At 41.1% G+C, this 21191-nt stretch overlaps 1 protein-coding gene across 9 annotated transcripts; it reads right to left on the reverse strand.

The window, feature by feature from the left end:
• Nucleotides 1–229: 229 nt before the first annotated feature.
• LOC106578271 (protein kinase C and casein kinase II substrate protein 3) lies at nt 230–21129 on the reverse strand. Of its 9 annotated transcripts, none has more exons than XR_014381579.1 (7): nt 19470–19820; nt 17084–18428; nt 15401–16273; nt 14778–14953; nt 2756–3342; nt 877–2565; nt 230–692 (listed from the first exon to the last, which is right to left on the reverse strand). XR_014381579.1 is itself a non-coding variant. In XM_082965559.1 (7 exons), exons 3-5 carry the CDS (start codon nt 16271–16273, stop codon nt 3222–3224), a joined length of 366 nt encoding a protein of 121 aa, XP_082821685.1. In that variant the 5' UTR covers nt 17084–18428; nt 19470–19814; the 3' UTR covers nt 230–692; nt 877–2565; nt 2756–3221. The 9 variants fall into 9 exon arrangements, 2 of the variants coding, with proteins under 2 accessions (XP_082821685.1, XP_045557914.1); XR_014381581.1 differs by having other exon boundaries at nt 877–982; nt 2387–2565; nt 14778–16273; nt 19470–19815; XM_082965559.1 differs by having other exon boundaries at nt 16205–16273; nt 19470–19814.
• Nucleotides 21130–21191: the final 62 nt, after the last annotated feature.

The following is a 21191-nucleotide window of genomic DNA, read 5'->3' on the forward strand; positions in this document are numbered from 1 at the left end:
AGGCTGAGTTTGTCAGTAAGCTGCATCAATTAACGTAGGCCTAATCAATGACAATCACCCAATGTCATTAGGCACACTTTTTGGTGTTTTGTGAACAGATATCTATTTCCATTAATCTAATGGCACAAGTGTACATCCATTGCACTGTTTGGATTATTTTTGAAGTGATTTGTTTGACAATCAGATGAAAGTATCATGGCTGTTCATGCTACATTAAAATGGTAAATAATTTGTACCGTTAAATTGTCTTTATTAGGCCCATACATTTTTTTGCACTCAATAGAGACCACTTCGAATGTCACGGTGTAATTCACGCTCTGGTTGTCATTATAATCTTTGCCATATCTTCATCTGTCATCACATGCAAGACTCTTTGTTTTGTTGACATCTTAATATGTGGATAGCATGAATGCCAGTATTGTCTGACTATAATAGCTTTAAGCCTACCAAAGAATATCTCTTTAAAGCACATTGACCAGTCATCTGACTCCACTGACGGTGGTGTTTAAATGCTTCATCCCTTCCCCACTGCCTTCTGGGATATGGTATGAGTAGTCTGGATCCCATGGATGATCCCCAATGTCTGGTTCTTCCTTCGAAAGGTCAGCCTCTGGTTATTGGAAGGGAAGGGGTGCCTGGGATTGGCTGGATGTAAGCAGGTGATTGAGATCGCATGGATGGAGGAAGTAGAGCTGAGGAAGGTAGAGATGGACACAATGTTAGCCACAATACTGAGACAATGTCAAGAGTTTACTCATGATTTTTGAGACTCCAATTGAACTGTATATAAAAATGACATTATTGCTAGGCAAACCTGTCAAAACAAATCAAGTTGTATTTGTCACATGTGCCAAATACAGCAGGTGTAGACCTTACCATGAAATGCTTACTTTACAAGCCTTTAATACTTCTTCAGGCTAGGGTCTATTCTCCATTTCCGCCTGACTGACGTGCCCAAAGTAAACTGCCTGTTGCTCAGGCCCTGAAGCCAGGATATGCATATAATTGGTACCATTGGAAAGAAAACATTCTGAAGTTTGTAGAAATGTTAAAATAATGTAGGAGACTAACACAATAGATATGGTAGGAGACAATCCAAAGAAAAACCAACCAGAATTTTTTTTTGGAGAGCCAATGCTCTTCCATTAGAATGTATTGGGAAAAAATGTAATCTAGCTCCCAGTATGCAATTCCTATGGCTTCCACTGGATGTCAGTGACTTTTGTTCAAGGTTTTAGGCTTGTTTCTTCCCAAACGAGGAAGAATGAGTTTTAGTACTAGGATACAGACTTAGAAATTAGTCTATGCGCACGCGACGAAGAGGGAGCACCTGCTAATATCGTTTTCCTATTGAACATACTTCTTTCCATATGAAATATTATAGTTTAATTACATTTTAGAGTATCTGAGGGTTAAATAGAAACGTATTTTGACTTGTTTTAACAAAGTTTAGTGGTAGCTTTTTGGATTCCTTTCTCTGCATGTTGAATGAGTGGTTTACTCAAATCGATGGCGCCAACTAAACTGACTTTTTGGGATATAAAGAAGGATTTTATCTAACAAAAACGACACATGTTGTAAATGGGACCCTTTGGATGACAAATCAGTGGAAGATTTTTTTTTAAGTAAGTGAATATTTAATCGCTATTTGTGAATTTATGAAACCTGTACTGGTGGAAAAATATTTTGATGTGGGCCGCCGTCCTCAAACAATCGCATGGCATGCTTTTGCTGTAAAGCCTATTGTAAATCGGACAGTGCAGTTAGATTAACAAGAATTTAAGCTTTTAACCGATATGACACTTGTATGTCCCTAAATGTTTAATATCCATAATTTTTATGATTATTTATTTGAATTGCGCGCCCTCCAGTTTCACCGGAAGTTGTCCTGCTAGTGGGACGCCTATCCCAGAGAGGAACCAACAATGCAGTTCAAGAAATGGAGTTAAGAAAATATTTACTAAATAAACTAAAATAAAAAAATAATCAAGAAGTAACACAAGACAATGACATAAAAATAACGAGGCTATATACAGGGGGTACCGGTACCGAGTCAATGTGCAGGGTACAGGTTAGTCAAGGTAATTTGTAAAGTGACTATGCATCGATAAAACAGCGAGTAGCAGCGGTGTAAAAACAAAGGGGGGGGGTCGTCAATGTAAATAGTCCGGATGGCCATTTGATTAATTGTTCAGCAGTCTTATGGTTTTGGGGTATAAACTGTTCAGGAGCTTTTTGGACCTCGACTTGGCGCTCTGGTACCGCTTGCCGTGCGGTAGCAGAGAGAACAGTCTATGACTTGGGTAACTGGAGTCTTTGACAATTTTTGGGGCCTTCCTCTGAGCTGTTTGAGATGTGAGCTGTTTGAGCGAGCCTGGAACATCACCTCATCTAAGATGGAAGGCTGCATTCTCAAACAGTGGCGAGGAGTTGGGAGCTCTCTTCACCTCACCATTTTTAAATGTGATTTTCTGCTCTGGAAAGGGGGCTGTTTTTGAGATTCTGAGGAGGGTGCTGGAGGGGTAGGACAGCAGGGACACCCTCTGTTTGGGGGAGGGAGGGGAGCTGGGAGAGATGAGAGAGAGCATTGTTAATGTGGACTACACAAGATTCATTAATGAACTGGAAAACATTAGTTGGTTTACTGACAAGAGTTTGGTGGTCTTTTTGTACACAGCATCTAGGGTAAGGGTGGTAGCAGTGAACAATGTTAGCAAGACTTCATTTGAAGTGTGCCGGAAAAATCATAACTTACCTGAACGTTTAATTGCAATTGGTGATTTCCTTTTGACTTCCCCCTGATAGGTTGATGGAGGGATGAAGACAAATCCATAGGCAAACTCCATTGGTGGCTCAGTTGGTAGAGCATGGTGTTTTCAACGCCAGCATGGTGTGTGCAACGCCAGGGTTGTGGGTTCGATTCCCACGGGGGGCCAGTACAAAAAAAAAATGCATGAAATGAAATGTATGCATTCACTACTGTAAGTCGCTCTGGATAAGAGCGTCTGCTAAAATGTAAACAAGTAAACAAGTACCATACCACTTAAGGTAAGGACAGTCACCCTGACGTAGACATTTCTATCAAAATGCCAAACTCTTATTTCTAAGCCTTATGTCATTGTGATTGTGAATACATCTTGATTTATTACAGCTGATGCCAGCTATGACAAGCATTTCGCTACACTCGCAATAACATCTGCTAACCATAATGCCTCCATTTCTTATGACCGAAAACAGCTTCTAGACATCAGAACAGCGATCACTAACCTCAATTTGGACAAACATACTTCAACCAGTTGGCAGCTCTGGACGTTCTTCTTACTCCAGACCAGGCCTTTATCCCTGGGACCCAAAACAAAACGTTACAGTCGAAAGAGAGGCATGCGACCCAGCACCCTGACGAGACTACGTCGGCAAGCAAATACACCACCATTGGCGAATGTACTGTAATGGGAATAATGTTTGTGCTTTTCTTAACTCATTTCTGTGTTCTCTTCATGTGCTGTTCTAAAAAAACAATGTGTTCATGCAAGTGGATGACTAAACAAATCCTCTTATCAGTAGCTGAAATATGGCAGTACGCCCAGACCTTGTTTTGAGAACAAATGAAATATATCCCAGTTAAGGTCTCAGCTGAGAGAGGAGAAGCCGCGTAAGGCGTTGGTCTGTCACATGTTATGAAACAGTAGTGGTCGGTCATATGAATGAAACAAAACAATAATGAATTAATTATGCTAAATCATGCAACTATAACTTGTCTGTGTATAGCCGTATATAAGACAACTGCTGGGACTGCCCAGAAGAGCTCCTGATTGACGTGTACTATGGTGAATTTAGTTGGTTGGAACCTCTCCAGCGCGCTGACAATAAACAATGATTCATTTAAGATTGACTTCGAGTGTCCCTGTGTAAGAATTTTTCCAGAACAGTACAATCACTGGAGAACAAACTGGATGACCTCCATTCGGGTCTATCCTATCAACGGGACCTGAAAAACACTATGTTTCTCAAAGTCTTTGCTGAATAAGTACATGGATATACACTGAGTTGCACCCTCTTTTGCCCTCAGAACAGTTCATCATGGCATGGACTCTACAAAGTGTCAATCGTTCCACAGGGATGCTGGCCCATGTGGACTCCGATGCTTCCCACAGATGTGTCAAGTTGGCTGGATGTCCTTTGGGTGGTAGACCATTATTAATACACACAGAAATCTTTTGAGTGTGAAACACTCAAACTGGTTCAAAGACACTATTTATTTAACTAGACAAGTCAGTTTATTCTTATTTTCAATGACTGCCTACCCCGGCCAAACCCGGACAACGCTGGGCCAATTGTGCACCGCCGTATGGAACTCCCAATCATGACCGGTTGTGATACATCCTGGAATCAAACCAGGGTCTGTAGTGATGCCTCTAGCACTGACTTAGACTGCTGCGCCACACGGGAGCCCACTCTTAAATCTTTTGTCTTGACCATTCACATACATATGTCAATTGTCTCAACGGCAGACTCGGGTAAGGCGAGGGAGGAGGGGTGTGTCACTTTGTTAACAGCTGGTGCGTGATCTCTAATGTTAAGGAAGTCTTGAGTTTTTGTTCGCCTTAGTTAGAATACCTCATGATAAGCTGCAGACCAAACTATTTACCAAGAGAGTTTTCATCTACAGTGAGCTCCAAAAGTATTGGGACAGTGACACACTTTTGGCTCTGTACTCTAGCACTTTGGATTTGAAATGATACAATGACTGAGGTTAAAGTGCAGACTGTCAGCTTTAAGTTGGGGGTATTTTCATCCATATCGGGAGACAAATTCACTTATGTGTGTAATAAAGTAGTCAAACGTTTGTAAATAATAATCAGTGAGAAAGTTACAGCGGCATATATATCATCCCCCCCACCCCCCTTAAAAAAATGCTAACCTAGAGTGTCTTGGGGGTATGATATTTGTGCAACCATAACTTTCTCACTCATCATTATTCACGATTCCTTCAGGATTATCTGTAATTATGGTAACATCCACATTCATTTAGAAGTGTTTAGAAACATATTCTTATTTACAAGAAATGTGACTCTAATGACACAATGCATTCGTTTTTATTGGGCACAAAATAATCACAAGTAAAACAAACAGCAAATGCATCCAACAAGTTTGTAGAGTCACAAGCTTGATGTAATCATTGCGTGCTAAGAATATGGGACCAAATACTACAATTTAGACTATTTTAATATACATATACAGTACCAGTCAAATGTTTGGACACACCTCCTCATTCCAGGGGTTCTTTATTTTTATTATTTTCTCATCAAAACTATCAAATAACACACATGGAATCATGTAGTAACCAAAAAAAGTGTTCAACAAATAAAAACATCTGATATTTTAGATTATTCAAAGTAGCCACCCTTTGCCTTGATGACAGCTTTGCACACTCTTGGCACAGAAAGGGGTTTATAGGGCCATAAGTAAACAAGAAAATGCATATTCAGTTGCAGCGTTTCTCATGGTCGGTCTGATGTCTCCACGATAAAAACTACTACCGAGCTAAAGGAAAGAGTTGATGCGATACAAGAGAGGATGATGGGGCAGAGGGACGGATTTCAACAGTGGAGGATGCCATCTCCCTTCTGGAGAAGGGTAATGAGAATCACGAGAAAAAGCTGGACATATTGTGGAAGCGTGTCGACGAACTTGAGAACAAAAGTAGGAGAAATACGGTGAGATTGGTTAATCTGAAAGAGGGAGTGAGGCTGGTGCTGGACCAATCTCGTGTGTGCCGAAAATCATCGCAGAAGGATTTGGATTTGACGACAGGCATGAATTCGAAATTGAGCGAACCCATCGCAGTTTAACCATGCCTGACAAGAATGGGCCCCCGGAGAACGGTTCTCATCTGCTTCCTAAGATCTAAAGCCCGGGACAAGATACTTAGAGGCGAAAGAAAAGGGTGATGTTCAGTGAGAAGACTGTTGGCTGTCTTTTTCCTGAACCTGTCCAAGGAACTGGCAATGAAGAAGTTTGCAACGGCAAAGAAACAACTACACAAGAAGAATGTCAGGCACACACTTGCATTCCCAGCGACCCCTCTACTTGGAAGGGAAAGAAAAAGATTTAAGGACATTGTGGAAGCAGAGAGATTCCTGCTAGAGCAAGGCGTTTAGCCTAGATAAAGAACATGAGACAAGTTAAAATGCAATGGTATGCAGTTTACTATACAAATGAAGGTAGCCTATGTGTTTGTGGGAGAGTGTTGCTAATTTAGCCTTTCAAGCGCCTCATGGACCATAAGGAATTGTGAGTTGAGACTGCAGGTTATCCTCTGCAGCATCAAAGAGAATTCTGTGATGATTAACTCATGGTATTGCTTTGTTTTATTTTGGCTTTCTATGTTTATTTTCACAGTATTATTGTACAGCTGGAGCACACGGTGCCTTCGGAAAGTATTCAGACCCCTTGCCTTTTCCACATTTTGTTACGTTACAGTCTTATTCTAAAATTGATTCAATTATTTTTAATCAATCTACACACAAAAAACTGAAATATCATTTACATAAGTAATTCAGACCCTTTAATCAGTACTTTGTTGAAGCACCTTTGGCATTGATTACAGCATCTAGTCTTCTTGGGTATGACGCTACAAGCTTGGCACACCTGTATTTGGGGAGTTTCTCCCATTCTTCTCTGCAGATCCTCTCAAGCTCTGTCAGGTTGGATGGGAATACTTATGTAAATAAGGTATCTGTTTTTTATTTGAATACATTTGCAAAATGTCTAAAAACCTGTTTTTGCTTTGTCATTATAGGGTATTGTGTGTAGATTGCTGAGGAATTTGTTTTATTTAATCATTTTTAGAATAAGGCTGTAACGTAACAAAATGTGGAAAAAGTCAAGGGGTCTTAATACTTTCTGAAGGCACAGTATTTTGTGAAATGTTAAATAATAATGTTCATCATGTGTGTTAAATGGGACACTTCACGCTCACAGGCTATAACTACTCCGCGCAAACATGGCTAATGGTTATGTAAAAATAATCTCTTGGAACATAAATTGTTGTGGTAACCAAGTGAAGAGGAAAAAGATTTTGACATTAAAAATCAAAACAGGCGGATATTGTGTTCATACTGGAATCACATTTAACAGATACAGAGGCAATGAAGTTTAGAGGAGGCTGGGCTGCAGAAGTTTAGCTCATTTAATTCCAAACAAAATGGGGTGATTATTCTGATAAGCAAAATACTTAATTTTGTAATGTTGAAGCAACACTGATGAGTTTGGCAGGCTTATCTGCATTGAGGCTCTTATACATGGGATTAAAGTTGTGTTATGCAACATATATGCACCCAACAAGGAGGACCCTGATTTTTTGAATGACGTCAACATTCTACTTGGAAATATGGAGGGGCAGATTGTCCTTGCTGGAGACTTTAACCAAGGGACAATATGATTGATAGAAGTAAATTTACAGGTAGCTCCACGCCAAAGAATAGACTTGCAGTAGAAGATATGGGCCTTACAGACATATGGAGATTAGTCCATCCTAATGATAGAAAAAAGTATATTCTCTCCCACTGTCTTAATACACACTCCAGAATAGATTTCTTCTTGATATCTCATTTTATGGTTAATAATGTGATTGATTACAAAATTGGGCCCATTGCCCTCACAGATCATGCTATAGTAGAGTTACATGTGAAGGGTAAATTTAGACGACACCATGCTGGTACAAGATGAGATATTTAGCCAATCACTAGCAGATGATCTTAGATCCTTTTTTTTGAGATCAACATAGTCTCAACTGAAAATATTTCCACAATATGGGAAACCTCTAAAGCATATATTAGAGGGAAAATAATAGCACATGCGCCCAAAAAGAAGAGTGAAGGGGCTGAAGCAGTAAAAAGATTAGAAACAGAGCTATGTGTCTTGGAAAGGGATTTGACAAGACATTTCACAGATAGCACATTTCAAACTTTCTGCAAATTTACATTTCAGTTGCACGAAATGTATAACAAAAAGGCAGATTATGCACTGTTTAGACGTCACCCGGTTTTTATGAGGCAGGTGATAAGACAGGCAGGCTACTAGAAACACAACTAAAAATGCAGAACACTTCTAAAGTAATTCCAGAAATTAAGAAGGGCAATAAGATGGTGACCTCATCCAAATATATGTTTTTATGAAGATTTATATACATCCTCCTGTTCAGCGAGCCCTATAGATATGGATACTTTCTTGTCTGGTATAGAATTACCTAGATTATCAGATAGCCAGGTAGAGGACCTGGACTATACTATAACAGAAGAAGTTAGAGTCAACATTTTGTCTATGAAAGCAGGGAAATCACCTGGTCTGGATTGCCTTTCTGTAGAATATTATGAAAAGTATACTGACATTCTTGTACCTGTATTGACAGTGGTTTACCAGGAGGCATTTAAAAATGGCTCCCTTCCGGACACCTTTTAATGAGGCTTTGATATCGCTCATTCCTAAAAAGGATAGAGATAGCTCTAAAATGTCCAGGTTCTGTGTTATCAGCCTCCTTAATGTGGATGGTAAGATTCTTACTAAGACCCTTGTGATACGCTTAGAGAAGGCACTACATAATATCATACATAGTGACCAAGTAGGAATTATAAAGAACAGGACCCCAACTGATATGAGGAGACTCTTACATCTCATCTCGTTAAACAGCTCAAATATAGTTCCTACCACTGCTGCCTCCTTAGATGCTGTCACATCTTCTCTTGCTCCTCCCCTCCGGCGTACGACGTTGCCAGAATACTAACCACCGGTCCTGGTATTCATCATTACGCACACCTGGCACTCATCATTATGATCGTTAATCATTATGATTCACACCTGGACTTCATTACCTTCATCATTTTCTCCCATTTATATGTCACTCTCTTATGTTCACTCACCAGTTGGTATTGTTCTTGTGTACCGGCTTGTAGCCAAAAGGAATTGTCTCGTTCCTGGTTTTGTTGTTTTATTAAACATTTCACTTACACCTGCTTCCCGACTCACAGCTCCATTATTACAGATGCTGAGAAGGCATTTGATAGGGTAGAGTGGGCTTTTCTCTTAAGAACCCTAGAAAAATGTGGTTTGGACCCAGGGGTGAAAATCTGATATCAACTTTGGAGGGGACAATCACATTAAATTTTCTCAAGAGCAATTCCTGAGGGGGACACCAAAAGTAGTGCTGTAACACATAGCCTACATTGTAATATGGTAAATGTATATTGAGGAACCAAAGAAATAAGGTGTTTGCCGTACTCCTAACTACCGGTACCCAAAACTACACAACTAATCACAACAGCAATACCATTGCCTTTAACAAATCTTAGTTCAGTCACCAGTTTAAGTTGAGAGTGGGGGTATCCATGGCATTTTCCAATTATGTTCCTATTTTACAAGTAAAAAAAATTGAGAACCTTTCATAATGTTGCCAAAGACTCAACAAACGTACCGGAGACTCCCTGTCTCTGCCAGTCTGTCCCTGCATATCTGTCCCCAACTCTGCTTTCTGTGTGCCATCTGTTGCCTGCTCTGCCTAATGACATCATTGTCAAACATTTCTATTAGAATTTCATTTCTTTCTTATGAACATTTTATCAACTAGTCTTTGAAATATTAGGCTACTAGGGTTCATACTTTGTGTTTTGGTGCACTGAAAAATACTCTGATGTCCGTCTTTAATTTTTCTGGCATTTTTCTACCTGGCTGGCTGGCTACACACACACACAGTGTGTAGGTTATTTACAGTGGGAGATGGGCTTCTATCATCTTATCTTTTATCATTCTATTTGGGCTTCAATCTAAAAGGTAGCTAGCAAATGTGAAACGGATTAAAATGACAAGAGTTGACAGCTGTATGAGTTCACCATTTACACAACATATGCTGCAACCTTTTGTAATTTTAATAGTTTGTTTCATATTGGCTAGCTTCCAACAATAGCTGAATTTGCAAAGCTAGTGAGCACCAATTCCGTTTCAGTGGTGTTTGCTATAATCTTTGCTACCCGGGTTAAATAAAGGTGAAATAAAATAAATAAATAAAAGTTCCCTTGCGACAATTTAGCTTTTGTAACGAGACCATTAAATATATTTAAGACAATGGTAGAAGAGAGTGTAGTTCTGTTCAGTTTGGACTTCAGTTTATCGCTAACCTTATCACAGGGACTTTGAAGCACTAATTTACATCATCTGCATGCTGATCTTGGAATAAATTGACGATAGCAAAGATTCCATCTTTGACGAGGCCACATAAATGAAATAGGTACTAGCTAGCTTAATAGTTCATATTTGCGCACTAGCTCTGCATATTCAGCTAGTGTGTGTGTGCGATTGACTGGATTAACCTCACGTCAGTTACGTTCATTGAGTGCCTTTCAGACAGTAGATACGACCCCTCTGTTACCTTGCCAACTAAGGAACTGACAGTGGATCAAACCATTGTGAGGCAAATGGTGGGGGGGGTCGCAATCTTTTGAAACTTAAAAACGCGCTATTAAGTGTCTATAATCAGCACAATTGCTTTCATTGCGTATTAGTAATATTATTGAAATTACATAGTTATGTTTCAGTGATATATTGGGGGGACAAATCATATTTTCCCCAGGATGGGGGGGTCGTGTCCCCCCCGTCCCCCCCGGGATTTCCGCCCCTGTTTGGACCTGACTTTTGTAAATGGATAGGGGTCCTCTATTCCAATCCTAAAGCAACAGTACTGACGAATGGAATTATGTCTATTTTTTTTGTCTTTCTAGAGGCACAAGGGAGGGTTGCTCACTCTCCCCTCTCCTGTTTCTGCCTCTCACTGTTCAAATAAACCTACCATTAAAATTATAGACTGATCATTTCTTTGTCGTTGGGTAAACGTACAAAATCAGCAGGGGATCAAATACTTTTTTCCCTCACTGTACCTCCAAGCCATGAACTGCTCAGCAATGCTGCTAAATAGCTGATCAAATGACTACCTGCATTGACCCTTGCACAGACTCTATGAACACACATTGGACTCTACCCCCTCTCTCACACATACTTACACCACACACACACACATACTTACACCACACACACACACACACACACACACACACACACACACACACACACACACACACACACACACACACACACACACACACACACACACACTTTCACACACATTAGTCACCACATAGGCTGCTGCTACTGCTCCACATACGCTACAGCTACAGCTCAGCCTATTACCTTGTTGCTTAGTCACTTTACCCCTATATGTACAGTGCATTCGGAAAGTATTCAGACCCTTTGACTTTCTTCACATTTTCTTACGTGACAGCCCTATTCTGAAATGTATTAAATAAATACAAATCCTCAGCAATCTACACACAATACCCCATAATGACAAAGCGAAAACAGGTTTTAGATATTTTGCTAATTTATTAAAAATAAAAAACAGAAATACCTTATTTACGTAAGTCTTCAGACCCTTTGCTATGAGACTTGAAATTGAGCTCAGGTATATGCTGTTTCCAGGTGGAGTCCACCTGTGGTAAATTCAATTGATTGGATATGATTTGAAAAGGCAAACACTTGTCTATAGTATAAGGTCCAACAGTTGACAATGCATGTCAGAGCAAAAACCAAGCCATGAGGTCAAAAGAATTGCCCGTAGAGCGACGAGACAGGATTGTGTCGAGGCACAGAAATGGGGAAGGGTGCCAAAAAATATCTGCAGCATTGAAGGTCCCCAAGAACACAGTGGACTCCATCATTCTTAAATGGAATATGTTTGGAACCACCAAGACTCTTCCCAGAGCTGGCCGCCTGGCCAAACTGAGCAATCGGGGAAGAAGGGCCTTGGTCAGGTAGGTGACCAAGAACCTGATGGTCGCTGACAGATCTCTAGAGACCTGAAAATAGCTGTGCAGTAATGCTCCCCATCTAACATGACAGAGATTGAGAGGATCTGCAGAGAGGAATGGGAGAAAGTCCCCAAATACAGGTGTGCCAAACTTGTAGCGTCATACCCAAGAAGACTCGATGCTGTAATCGCTGCCAAAGATGCTTCAACAAAGTACTGAGTAAAGGGTCTGAATACTTTAAACGTTGTCATTATGGTGTATTGTGTGTAGATTTATGAGGAAAAAAACAACTTAATACATTTTAGAATAAGGTTGTAACATTTCCAAAATGTGGAAAAATTCAAGGGGTCTGAATACTTTACGAATGCGCTGTAGATAGGGCTGTGGTGGTCATGAACTTTTGTCAGCCGGTTATTGTCATGCAAAAGGCTGCCGGTCTCACAGGAATGCCCATTAATTAAGATGAACACGTTTAGTATCTCCAGGCCTCCACGCATACAAGCTGCATACAAGTCGTTGATTCGTGCCTTTGCAACAGCTACATTTTAGTTTTAGGTTCTAAATAACTGGGTAAAAACTGACTGACAACTGTGAAGAGCTCAAACCAAGTTTATTCACCCAAAGGGTCAGACAGCTGAACAGACAAAGACATGTTAACACAAGCACTGGAATTCAACCCTTCCTCCTATTTAAGTCTCCTCCTTACACATCTGAACAGCCAATACACCTCTGTTGCCAGACAGAACTTTAGTGATATCTGTTCTTCCTCACTTCATCTGACCTGACCTTGGCCCAAATTCCTCATTCCTCCCCAACTCATGGCTGTCCTGTTGACTTGTACCAGACTGTGGCTCTTCTCCTTTCCATAGGATCTCTGATGTCTAACAATAACATATTCTGACAGAATGTAAGCATTCTACTTTCCCTTCTCTCCCTCAGTGACATGAATAAGGATATTTCATATTTTCAAGTTTAGAAGTCAGAACCCATCAAAACAATTGAATAAATCAATTGAATATACACCATCACATTAAATCCATTTAGTCCGGTCTAAATACATTACGATATGAAGAGAATGTATTTCAGAAGAACAGAATATGAGATGGTCTACTGTATGGTATCTTGCTATGCTCCATGCCGTAGGCTGTAGGCTTGTTTGTTTAGCTGACAAGATATGCTTATAAGTCCAACAACATTATTTCTATGATATGGTTTTATAGTAGAAGAATATAATTGAACTTAGATGAATAAAACAGAAATTATATTTTTTTCTATTCCAGACCAAATGCACATATGAGCATAAACATGATCATTTGAAACAGGTCCTATATGCTAGATTTAGAGTTATTTGACAACTTTAGTTGTGAATGATATAAAACTTACAAAGTCTTAGAAATCAAAACATACACTAGTTATACAAAAGTATGAGGACACCCCTTCAAATTAGTGGATTCGGCTATTTCAGCCACACCCGTTGCTGACAGGTGTATAAAATCGAGCAGACAAACATTGGCAGTAGAATGACCTTACGGAAGAGTTCAGTGACTTTTAACGTGGCACCGTCATATGATGTCACCTTTCCAACAAGTCAGTTCATCAAATTGTTGCCCTGGTAAAGTTGCCCTGGTTAACTGTAAGAGCTGTTATTGTGAAGTGGAAACGTCTAGGAGCAACAACAGCTCAGCCACGAAGTGGTAAGCCACACAAGCTCACAGAATGGGACTGCCGACTGCTGAAGCGCGTAAGAATCATCTGTCCTCGGTTGCAGCACTCACTACCGAGTTCCAGACTGCCTCTGGAAGCAAAATCAGCACAAGAACTGTTCGTCTGGAGCTTCAGGAAATGGGTTTCCATGGCCAAGCAGCCGCACACAAGCCTAAGATCCCCAGGCGCAATGCCAAGCGTCGGCTGCAGTGGTGTAAAGCTTGCTGCCATTGGACTCTGGAGCAGTGGAAATGTGTTCTCTGGAGGGATGAATCACGCTTCATCATCTGGCAGTCCGACAGACGAATCTGGGTTTGGCGGATGCCAGGAGAATGCTACCTGCCCCAATGCATAGTGCCAACTGTAAAGTTTGGTGGAGGAGGAATAATGGTCTGGGGTTAATTTTCATGGTTCGAGCTAGGCCCATTAGTTCCAGTGAATAGGAAATCTTAACGCGACAGCATACAATTACATTTTAGACGAGTCTGTGCTTCCAACTTTGTGGCAGCAGTTTGCGGAAGGCCCTTTCCTGTTTCAGCATGACAATACCCCCATGCACAAAGTGAGGTCCATACAGAAATGGTTTGGTGAGTTCGGTGTGGAAGAACTTGACTGGCCTGCAAGGCTCATACGCCTATGCATATGCATACGCTCTAATATGCATATGAATGTGTTTTTTTTCTCATTAATCTTCGCTATAGAAAGCTGTCAATTTTGTTGTGTTAGGCTTTGAAACATCTACAATGACCATATTACATTACACTCATTTGCAACCTGCTGTTGAACTTCTTTCTTCAAATTGATAATTACAGTGAGGTGAGTTTTAATAGAATGATAGTGTTTTAATGATAAGTACTTGATGTGATTTTAGATTGCATTTGCATTGATGTCAGAGTGGTTAGAGGGACAATAGAGCCCTGAGTACCAGTCCATTAGGAACTTTAGTGCCCAACTTAGTGCCCAACTTGCTAACTACCATAAGGTCCTAATGGACTGGTACTCAGGGCTCTATTGTCCCTCTAACCACTCTGACATGCATAACAGGAGATTACCATTTTACTGTGGTCATGACTCATGACTGACAGTGTGGCAATAATACAGTCGCCGCAACAGCCCAGTACACATAGATCACAGTCATTTCACAAACACACACATGCATGCACACACACGCCCACACAATTGAGGAGAGAGACAAGAGAAGGAAGGGGGCTCCTGTACCTCTCATTGTTGGTGATGTCCAAGTGTCTGTGGATGGACATGAAGGCCTGTTTGAGGAAGCTGATCCTCTTCTTCTTCTCCTCCTGCGATTGATCAAAAATGGCCTCCATCTCCTCCATGTAGTGAGGCGTGTAGGACGTGAGATCCTCCAACACCTTCTCATATTTCTTGCAGACCTTTCATCAGAGCAGTAATATCATACCATCAAAACACGTCTTGCCAACAAAGACTGCGTAAGCTTGCCATATGCAGTCCCTGGCCTGAAAACCATCTTAAAGTGATGGAATGTGTCATTTATGGTGGTTATGAGACAGATGTAAATGAATGGGCCCTTCTGGTTTAGTCAGTGTTCTTATATACATTCAAATGATTTACTACTGGATAAACAAAGATGGCGTGTACCAATAACATGGAAGGTGGTTACTATGGTGTTTACAATAACCCATTTTTGACCCTGCTATAAAAGGAAACAGTATGTGGGGAAAAATGTAGTAAAACATATGGGGGCATGGGATTAAGAAAGTGCAAAACATCCATATCTGGCTAGTTGAGCATCCCACACTTTCAGATGAATGAATATACATTTAGCAGTTGTGAGTATGTAGCCTTTGCGCTTTCCTCACTTTGTCTTTCTTCTCACTGGCGTTCTCCCGAGCGTCTTGGATCTTCTTCAGTTTCTCAGGACTCAGCTCTGTGTTCTCCTTGGCCTGCGTCTCTCTGTCTATGGCTACCTGTTCCTTATAACATGCCTTATGGTATGTACGCACTACCCTCTGTAGCACCTTACGGTTGGATGCTGAGCAATGGGAAAAGGGGATGCCGAGGGGGAAAAGGCATTGTCGTGCCCTCTTCACAACTTTCTTGGTGTGTTTGGACCATGACAGTTTTTGGTCTGGGGCTATTTTTCATGGTTCGGCTAGGCCCCTTAGTTCCAGTGAAGGGAAATCTTTACGCTACAGCATACAATTACATTCTAGACAATTCTGTGCTTTCAACTTTACGGCAACAGTTTGGGGAGGTCCTTTCCTGTTTCAGCATGACAATGCCCCTGTGCACAAAGCGAGGTCCATACAGAAATGGTTTGTCGATCGGTGTGGAAGAACTTGACTGGCCTGCACAGAGCCCAGACCTCAACCCCATCGAACACCTTTGGGATGAATTGGAATGCTGACTGCGAGCCAGGCCTACTCGCCCAATCAAGTCCGAGCAGCGATGTTCCAACATCTAGTGGAAAGCCTTCCCAGGAGGCTGTTATAGCAGCAAATGACGGACCAACTCCATATAGATGCCTATGATTTTGGAATGAGATGTTTGACGAGCAGGTGTCCACATACTTTTGGTCATGTAGTGTAGATAATCCGTTAATGGTAGCCTCAAACTATTGTAAAATGTTATATTGATCTTTTCATCTGTAACTTCCTCCTCACCATCCAGAAACTCTGCATCCTGGTGTCCTCAGGGGGTTCTCTGGGGAGCGTCGACATTTTTGGGGACATCTTCGAAGAAGAAAGGGAAAGATCAAGAACAACCTCCTTACAGTGCTTTCACAGAGATTGCATCATTACATGAAGTATATCATCAAATATATTATTACACAATTGAAATCTGTCTTAGCTCATAAATCTGAAATGTGCATGCCAGTGACCATACTTAATTAAATGTTTAACATTTTTGGCTTGATGACATAATTAGTAAAGATTTGTACAGAATTTACTCAAATTAAAAATGATTAAATATGATTAGGAATATACAGAATCTCAGTGAAATGGAACAAAAAACATCCAACTCTTACAGTGAGCCTACAGTGCTGGAACCAGCTGCGACTTGATGAAACATTATTAGGGGTTCACAGCGAAACCGTGAAACCCATTGTTATTCACTGGATTCCAATTATTCTTTCCTTTACATGGTCAAATAAGCCTAGATTGGTAACTTTTTTTCTAATTTGGCACACAGAAACTTTGTCTAAATAATGGCACCGGTTGGCCTATAGGTGACGCTGTTATAAGCAGTCTTAGTTAAACCCTCAAATCCGGCACCCCGTTTGACATAGAGACTTTAAACTTTGTATGTAGGTGTTTTTTCTCATGTTGAACAAATTTGCCTCAAGGACCAATAACATATACAGTGCAATCGGAAAGTATTCAGACCCCTTCCCTTTGTCAACATTGTGTTACGTTACAGCCTTATTCATCAGTCTACACACAATACCCCATAATAACAAAGTAAAAACATTTTTTTTTTTTTTGCAAATGTACAAATTAAAACATTCATATCACATTTATATAGGTATTCAGACCCCTTACTCAGTATTTTGTTGAAGCACCTTTGGCAGCGATTACAGCCTCGAGTCTTCTTAGGTATGACGCTACAAGCTTGGCACACCTGTACTTCATTCTCTGCAGATCCTCTCAAGTTCTGTCAGCTTGGATTTGGAGTGTCGCTGCACAGCTATTTTCAGGTCTCTCCAGAGATGTTCGATTGGGTTCAATTCCGGGCTCTGGCTGGGCCACTCAAGGACATTCAGAGACTTGTCCCGAATCCACTCCTGCTTTGTCTTGGCTGTGTGCTTAGGGTCGTTGTCCTGTTGGAAGGTGAACCTTCAACCCAATCTGAGGTTCTGAGCACTCTGGAGCAGGTTTTCATCAAGGATCTCTCTGTACTTTGCTCCGTTCATCTTTCCCTTGATCCTGATCAGTTTCCCAGTCCCTGCCACTGAAAAACATCCCCACAGCATGATGCTGCCACCACCATGCTTCACCGTAGAGATGGTGCCAGGTTTCCTCGAGGCGTGACACTTGGTATTCAGACCAAAGATAATCTTGTTTCTCATGGTCTGAGAGTCCTTTAGGTGCCTTTTGGCAAACTCCATGCAGGCTGTCATGTGCCTTTTACATTTACATTTACATTTAAGTCATTTAGCAGACGCTCTTATCCAGAGCGACTTACAAATTGGTGCATTCACCTTATGATATCCAGTGGAACAACCACTTTACAATAGTGCATCTAAATCTTTTAAGGGGGGGGGGGGGGGGTTAGAAGGATTACTTTATCCTATCCTAGGTATTCCTTAAAGAGGTGGGGTTTCAGGTGTCTCCGGAAGGTGGTGATTGTCTCCGCTGTCCCGGCGTCGTGAGGGAGCTTGTTCCACCATTGAGGTGCCAGAGCAGCGAACAGTTTTGACTGGGCTGAGCGGGAACTGTGCTTCCTCAGAGGTAGGGGGGCCAGCAGGTCAGAGGTGGATGAACGCAGTGCCCTTGTTTGGGTGTAGGGCCTGATCAGAGCCTGAAGGTATGGAGGTGCCGTTCCCTTCACAGCTCCGTAGGCAATCACCATGGTCTTGTAGTGGATGCGAGCTTCAACTGGAAGCCAGTGGAGAGAGCGGAGGAGCGGGGTGACGTGAGAGAACTTGGGAAGGTTGAACACCAGACGGGCTGCGGCATTCTGGATGAGTTGTAGGGGTTTAATGGCACAGGCAGGGAGCCCAGCCAACAGCGAGTTGCAGTAATCCAGACGGGAGATGACAAGTGCCTGGATTAGGACCTGCGCCGCTTCCTGTGTGAGGCAGGGTCGTACTCTGCGAATGTTGTAGAGCATGAACCTACAGGATCGGGTCACCGCCTTGATGTTAGCAGAGATGCGATTCGCCGCCTGGTTATCAGAAGGGGGAAAGGAGAAGATTAATTTTACTGAGGAGTGGCTTCCGTCAGGCCACCACTGACCAAGGCCCTTCTCCCCAAATTGCTCAGTTTGGCTGGGCGGCCAAACACCTACTCATTCCAGGGTTTTTCTTTATTTTTACTATTTTCCTTCAAGACTGTTGGAAAAGCATTCCAGGTGCCTACCTCATGAAGCAGTTTGACAGAATGCCAAGAGTGTGCAAAGCTGCCATCAAGGCATAGGGTGGCTACTTTGAAGAATCTCAAATATAAAATATATTTTGATTTAATTAACACTTTTCTGGTTACTACATGATTCCATATGTGTTATGTCATAGTTTTGATGTCTTCACTATTATTCTACAATGTAGAAAATAGTAAAAATAAAGAAAAACCCTTGAATGAGTAGGTATGTCCAAACTTTTGACTGGTACTGTGTATAAACTCAATACATTAAGTCATGAATTTGAGAATGATTACCTGCTGCATTGAAAGATAACCAACCTACAGCACTAGACTAGACTTCACTTGCGTCATTCTTGTGGTATTGAGAGATAAACATGGTAATGCTTTTGCTGATTGCACATACAGGAAGAGAGTTCCTAAATGACAGAGTGCTTGCTCTGTTATCCAACTGATATGGTGTATTTTCTGTCATCCTGTGAACCCAATTCATTGCTGCTCGCAGCTATAATTTATACATTACATTGCTGACGTCTATGCTAAGGCGGAACCTATCGTGAGTAAGGGGAGTACCATTCCGAGACTGGAATTCTGTAACTCCCTCCAGTAACCACGAGCACAACCGTTCCTTGATTTTTACTGGCGGCTTTATTCTGTAGTTTAGTCAGAATTATCACCTTCCGTGAGAACTATAAAGTAAATGAAAATACAGTTTAAGCACACTCTTACACCTTCTTGTCTTATGAGTGACTTATTAGCTTGGTATAACTCTGAAGTAATTACATACATAAACAGTTTAGCCGGAGCTATAACAGTATCAGATTGAACACACGAATAAAGGAACAAATACCTCATTGGCTGCTTATTACAGAAGGGAGGAAATCAAACTTCACACTTATTATTCCTGGCATGAATTCACGCTTCATCCTAACATACACATATCAACCTTTACGAACTACACCCGGTAACATGAAAACTTAGCTAACATCGCGCGGGAAAACCTTCACCCCCAAAGATGTGTTGCTACGATAATGATCCCTGTTACAACAGTTATTAGCCACGTAGTTCCACCTGTCTTATCATTTCCCCCGCATAGCGAACACGTAAACAATTCAAACAAAAAAACAACGACATAGACTTACAGATTAACTGTCAGTTACAAATTCATAGGCTGGAATCTAACAGCAAGAATAGAACACCCCAGCTCCAACATTCTTCCTGCTGCTGTCCAGAAATAAAAGGAGCGAAAGGTCATCTTTCCCTGGCTCTGACTAACAGCCTCCCTATTAGCTGAACCATCTTCTCTCATCTTCACTTACAGAATGCCCCTTTAACATGGAAAACATGACAACAAAGTGCGAGGGGAGAAAGTTTGCATTTGGAAAACAATTAATAGGCCTACTGTAATTCTAAGTCAAAGCTTTATTTAAAATGAACACAAGGTTATGTCAGTATAAGAAGTTTCTGATCAGTACAAGATAATACAGATCCATACACAAACACACAAGCACTCAGACACTTACAGGCCTATTATTGTCTCCATAACACATTGGCACTTTATTGTCGGAGTGAAACTTTGTGTGAAACTGAATAACCGTACTTCATCACAAGTCCTCCCCCTTGCTGCTGTGTTTATCTAGCCTGTCCCTCTCTCAGCTGGTCTTGTATGTCATGACATAATAGTACAGTAGGCCTACTGTTGATAAATGTCACAGAATTGTTGTTTTAAATATAGTCCCACTATATCCACTTTGTCTTATATATATATAATATAATATATATATATAATATTATATCAGCATGCTGAGGTAAGGTGGGTAGGGGTCTAGGTTTTATGAGTATCAATTGGCTAGTTTGTCTTTGCTCAGTTTCCTAACACTGAACAGTTAGACTATAATTCCAATAAAAATACATTCAAGTTGTGTTAAAGTCATTGAAATAATAAAGTCCTCATTCAAACATGACAAAAATTAAAACTATGTCTGGGAGAAATCATCACTTAAATGTCTCTCTGAATCACTAGTGATTACTCAAGTGACCACTTGTTAGTTCTTGGGCCATTCAGACTTTCTCTCTGTCTCTTTTTCTCTCTGTGTCTCTTCCACAAAACATGCTCTTCACTCACTGACACAATTTCCCCTGGCACTTAAAGTTACACACACCAGTGTGATCTGAAAGAGTGAGTCACCAAGTCAGAGCCAACAAATGTAAGACAAAGACAGTGAATTTGCATGAAAATCATACAATGATTGGTAGGCAAGAGGAAAATAAAGATCATTCTTACCTTTCACTCCTCCGCTGTTAGCAGTGCTGTTCTATCCTAATACTCATTCCACTGTTGGTCAACTTTCTCGCTGTTTTCTGAAGTTGTTATTCAAGTCTTCCTCTATTTACTCACTCTCTCCCTATCCCTCTTTTTTCTTCTCGTAGTTTCCTTGAAACTCTCAGTGTCAGATGATTTGTTTCGTCTACCCCTTCTTGCTCTCTCACTGTCCCTCTCTCTCGCGCTCTCTACAACTGCTACTGTATAGTCTATTACAAAAACAGCTGGAAGAAACTTCCTCCTCCTCCT

Source organism: Salmo salar, chromosome 19 (genome assembly GCF_965601325.2).
Source record: "Salmo salar chromosome 19, fSalSal1, whole genome shotgun sequence".
NCBI classification, from domain to species: domain Eukaryota; kingdom Metazoa; phylum Chordata; class Actinopteri; order Salmoniformes; family Salmonidae; genus Salmo; species Salmo salar.

Bases quoted from the DNA above. Each gene is read 5' to 3' on its own strand.
- LOC106578271 (XM_082965559.1), bottom strand. From the start codon at position 16,273: ATGTCCCCAAAAATGTCGACGCTCCCCAGAGAACCCCCTGAGGACACC. The intron at 14,954-16,204 runs GTGAGGAGGAAG...CTCTGATGAAAG, and splicing joins GGATGCAGAGTTTCTGGATG to GTCTGCAAGAAATATGAGAA. The intron at 3,343-14,777 runs GTACAGGAGCCC...TTTGGGTCCCAG, and splicing joins GACATCACCAACAATGAGAG to GGATAAAGGCCTGGTCTGGA.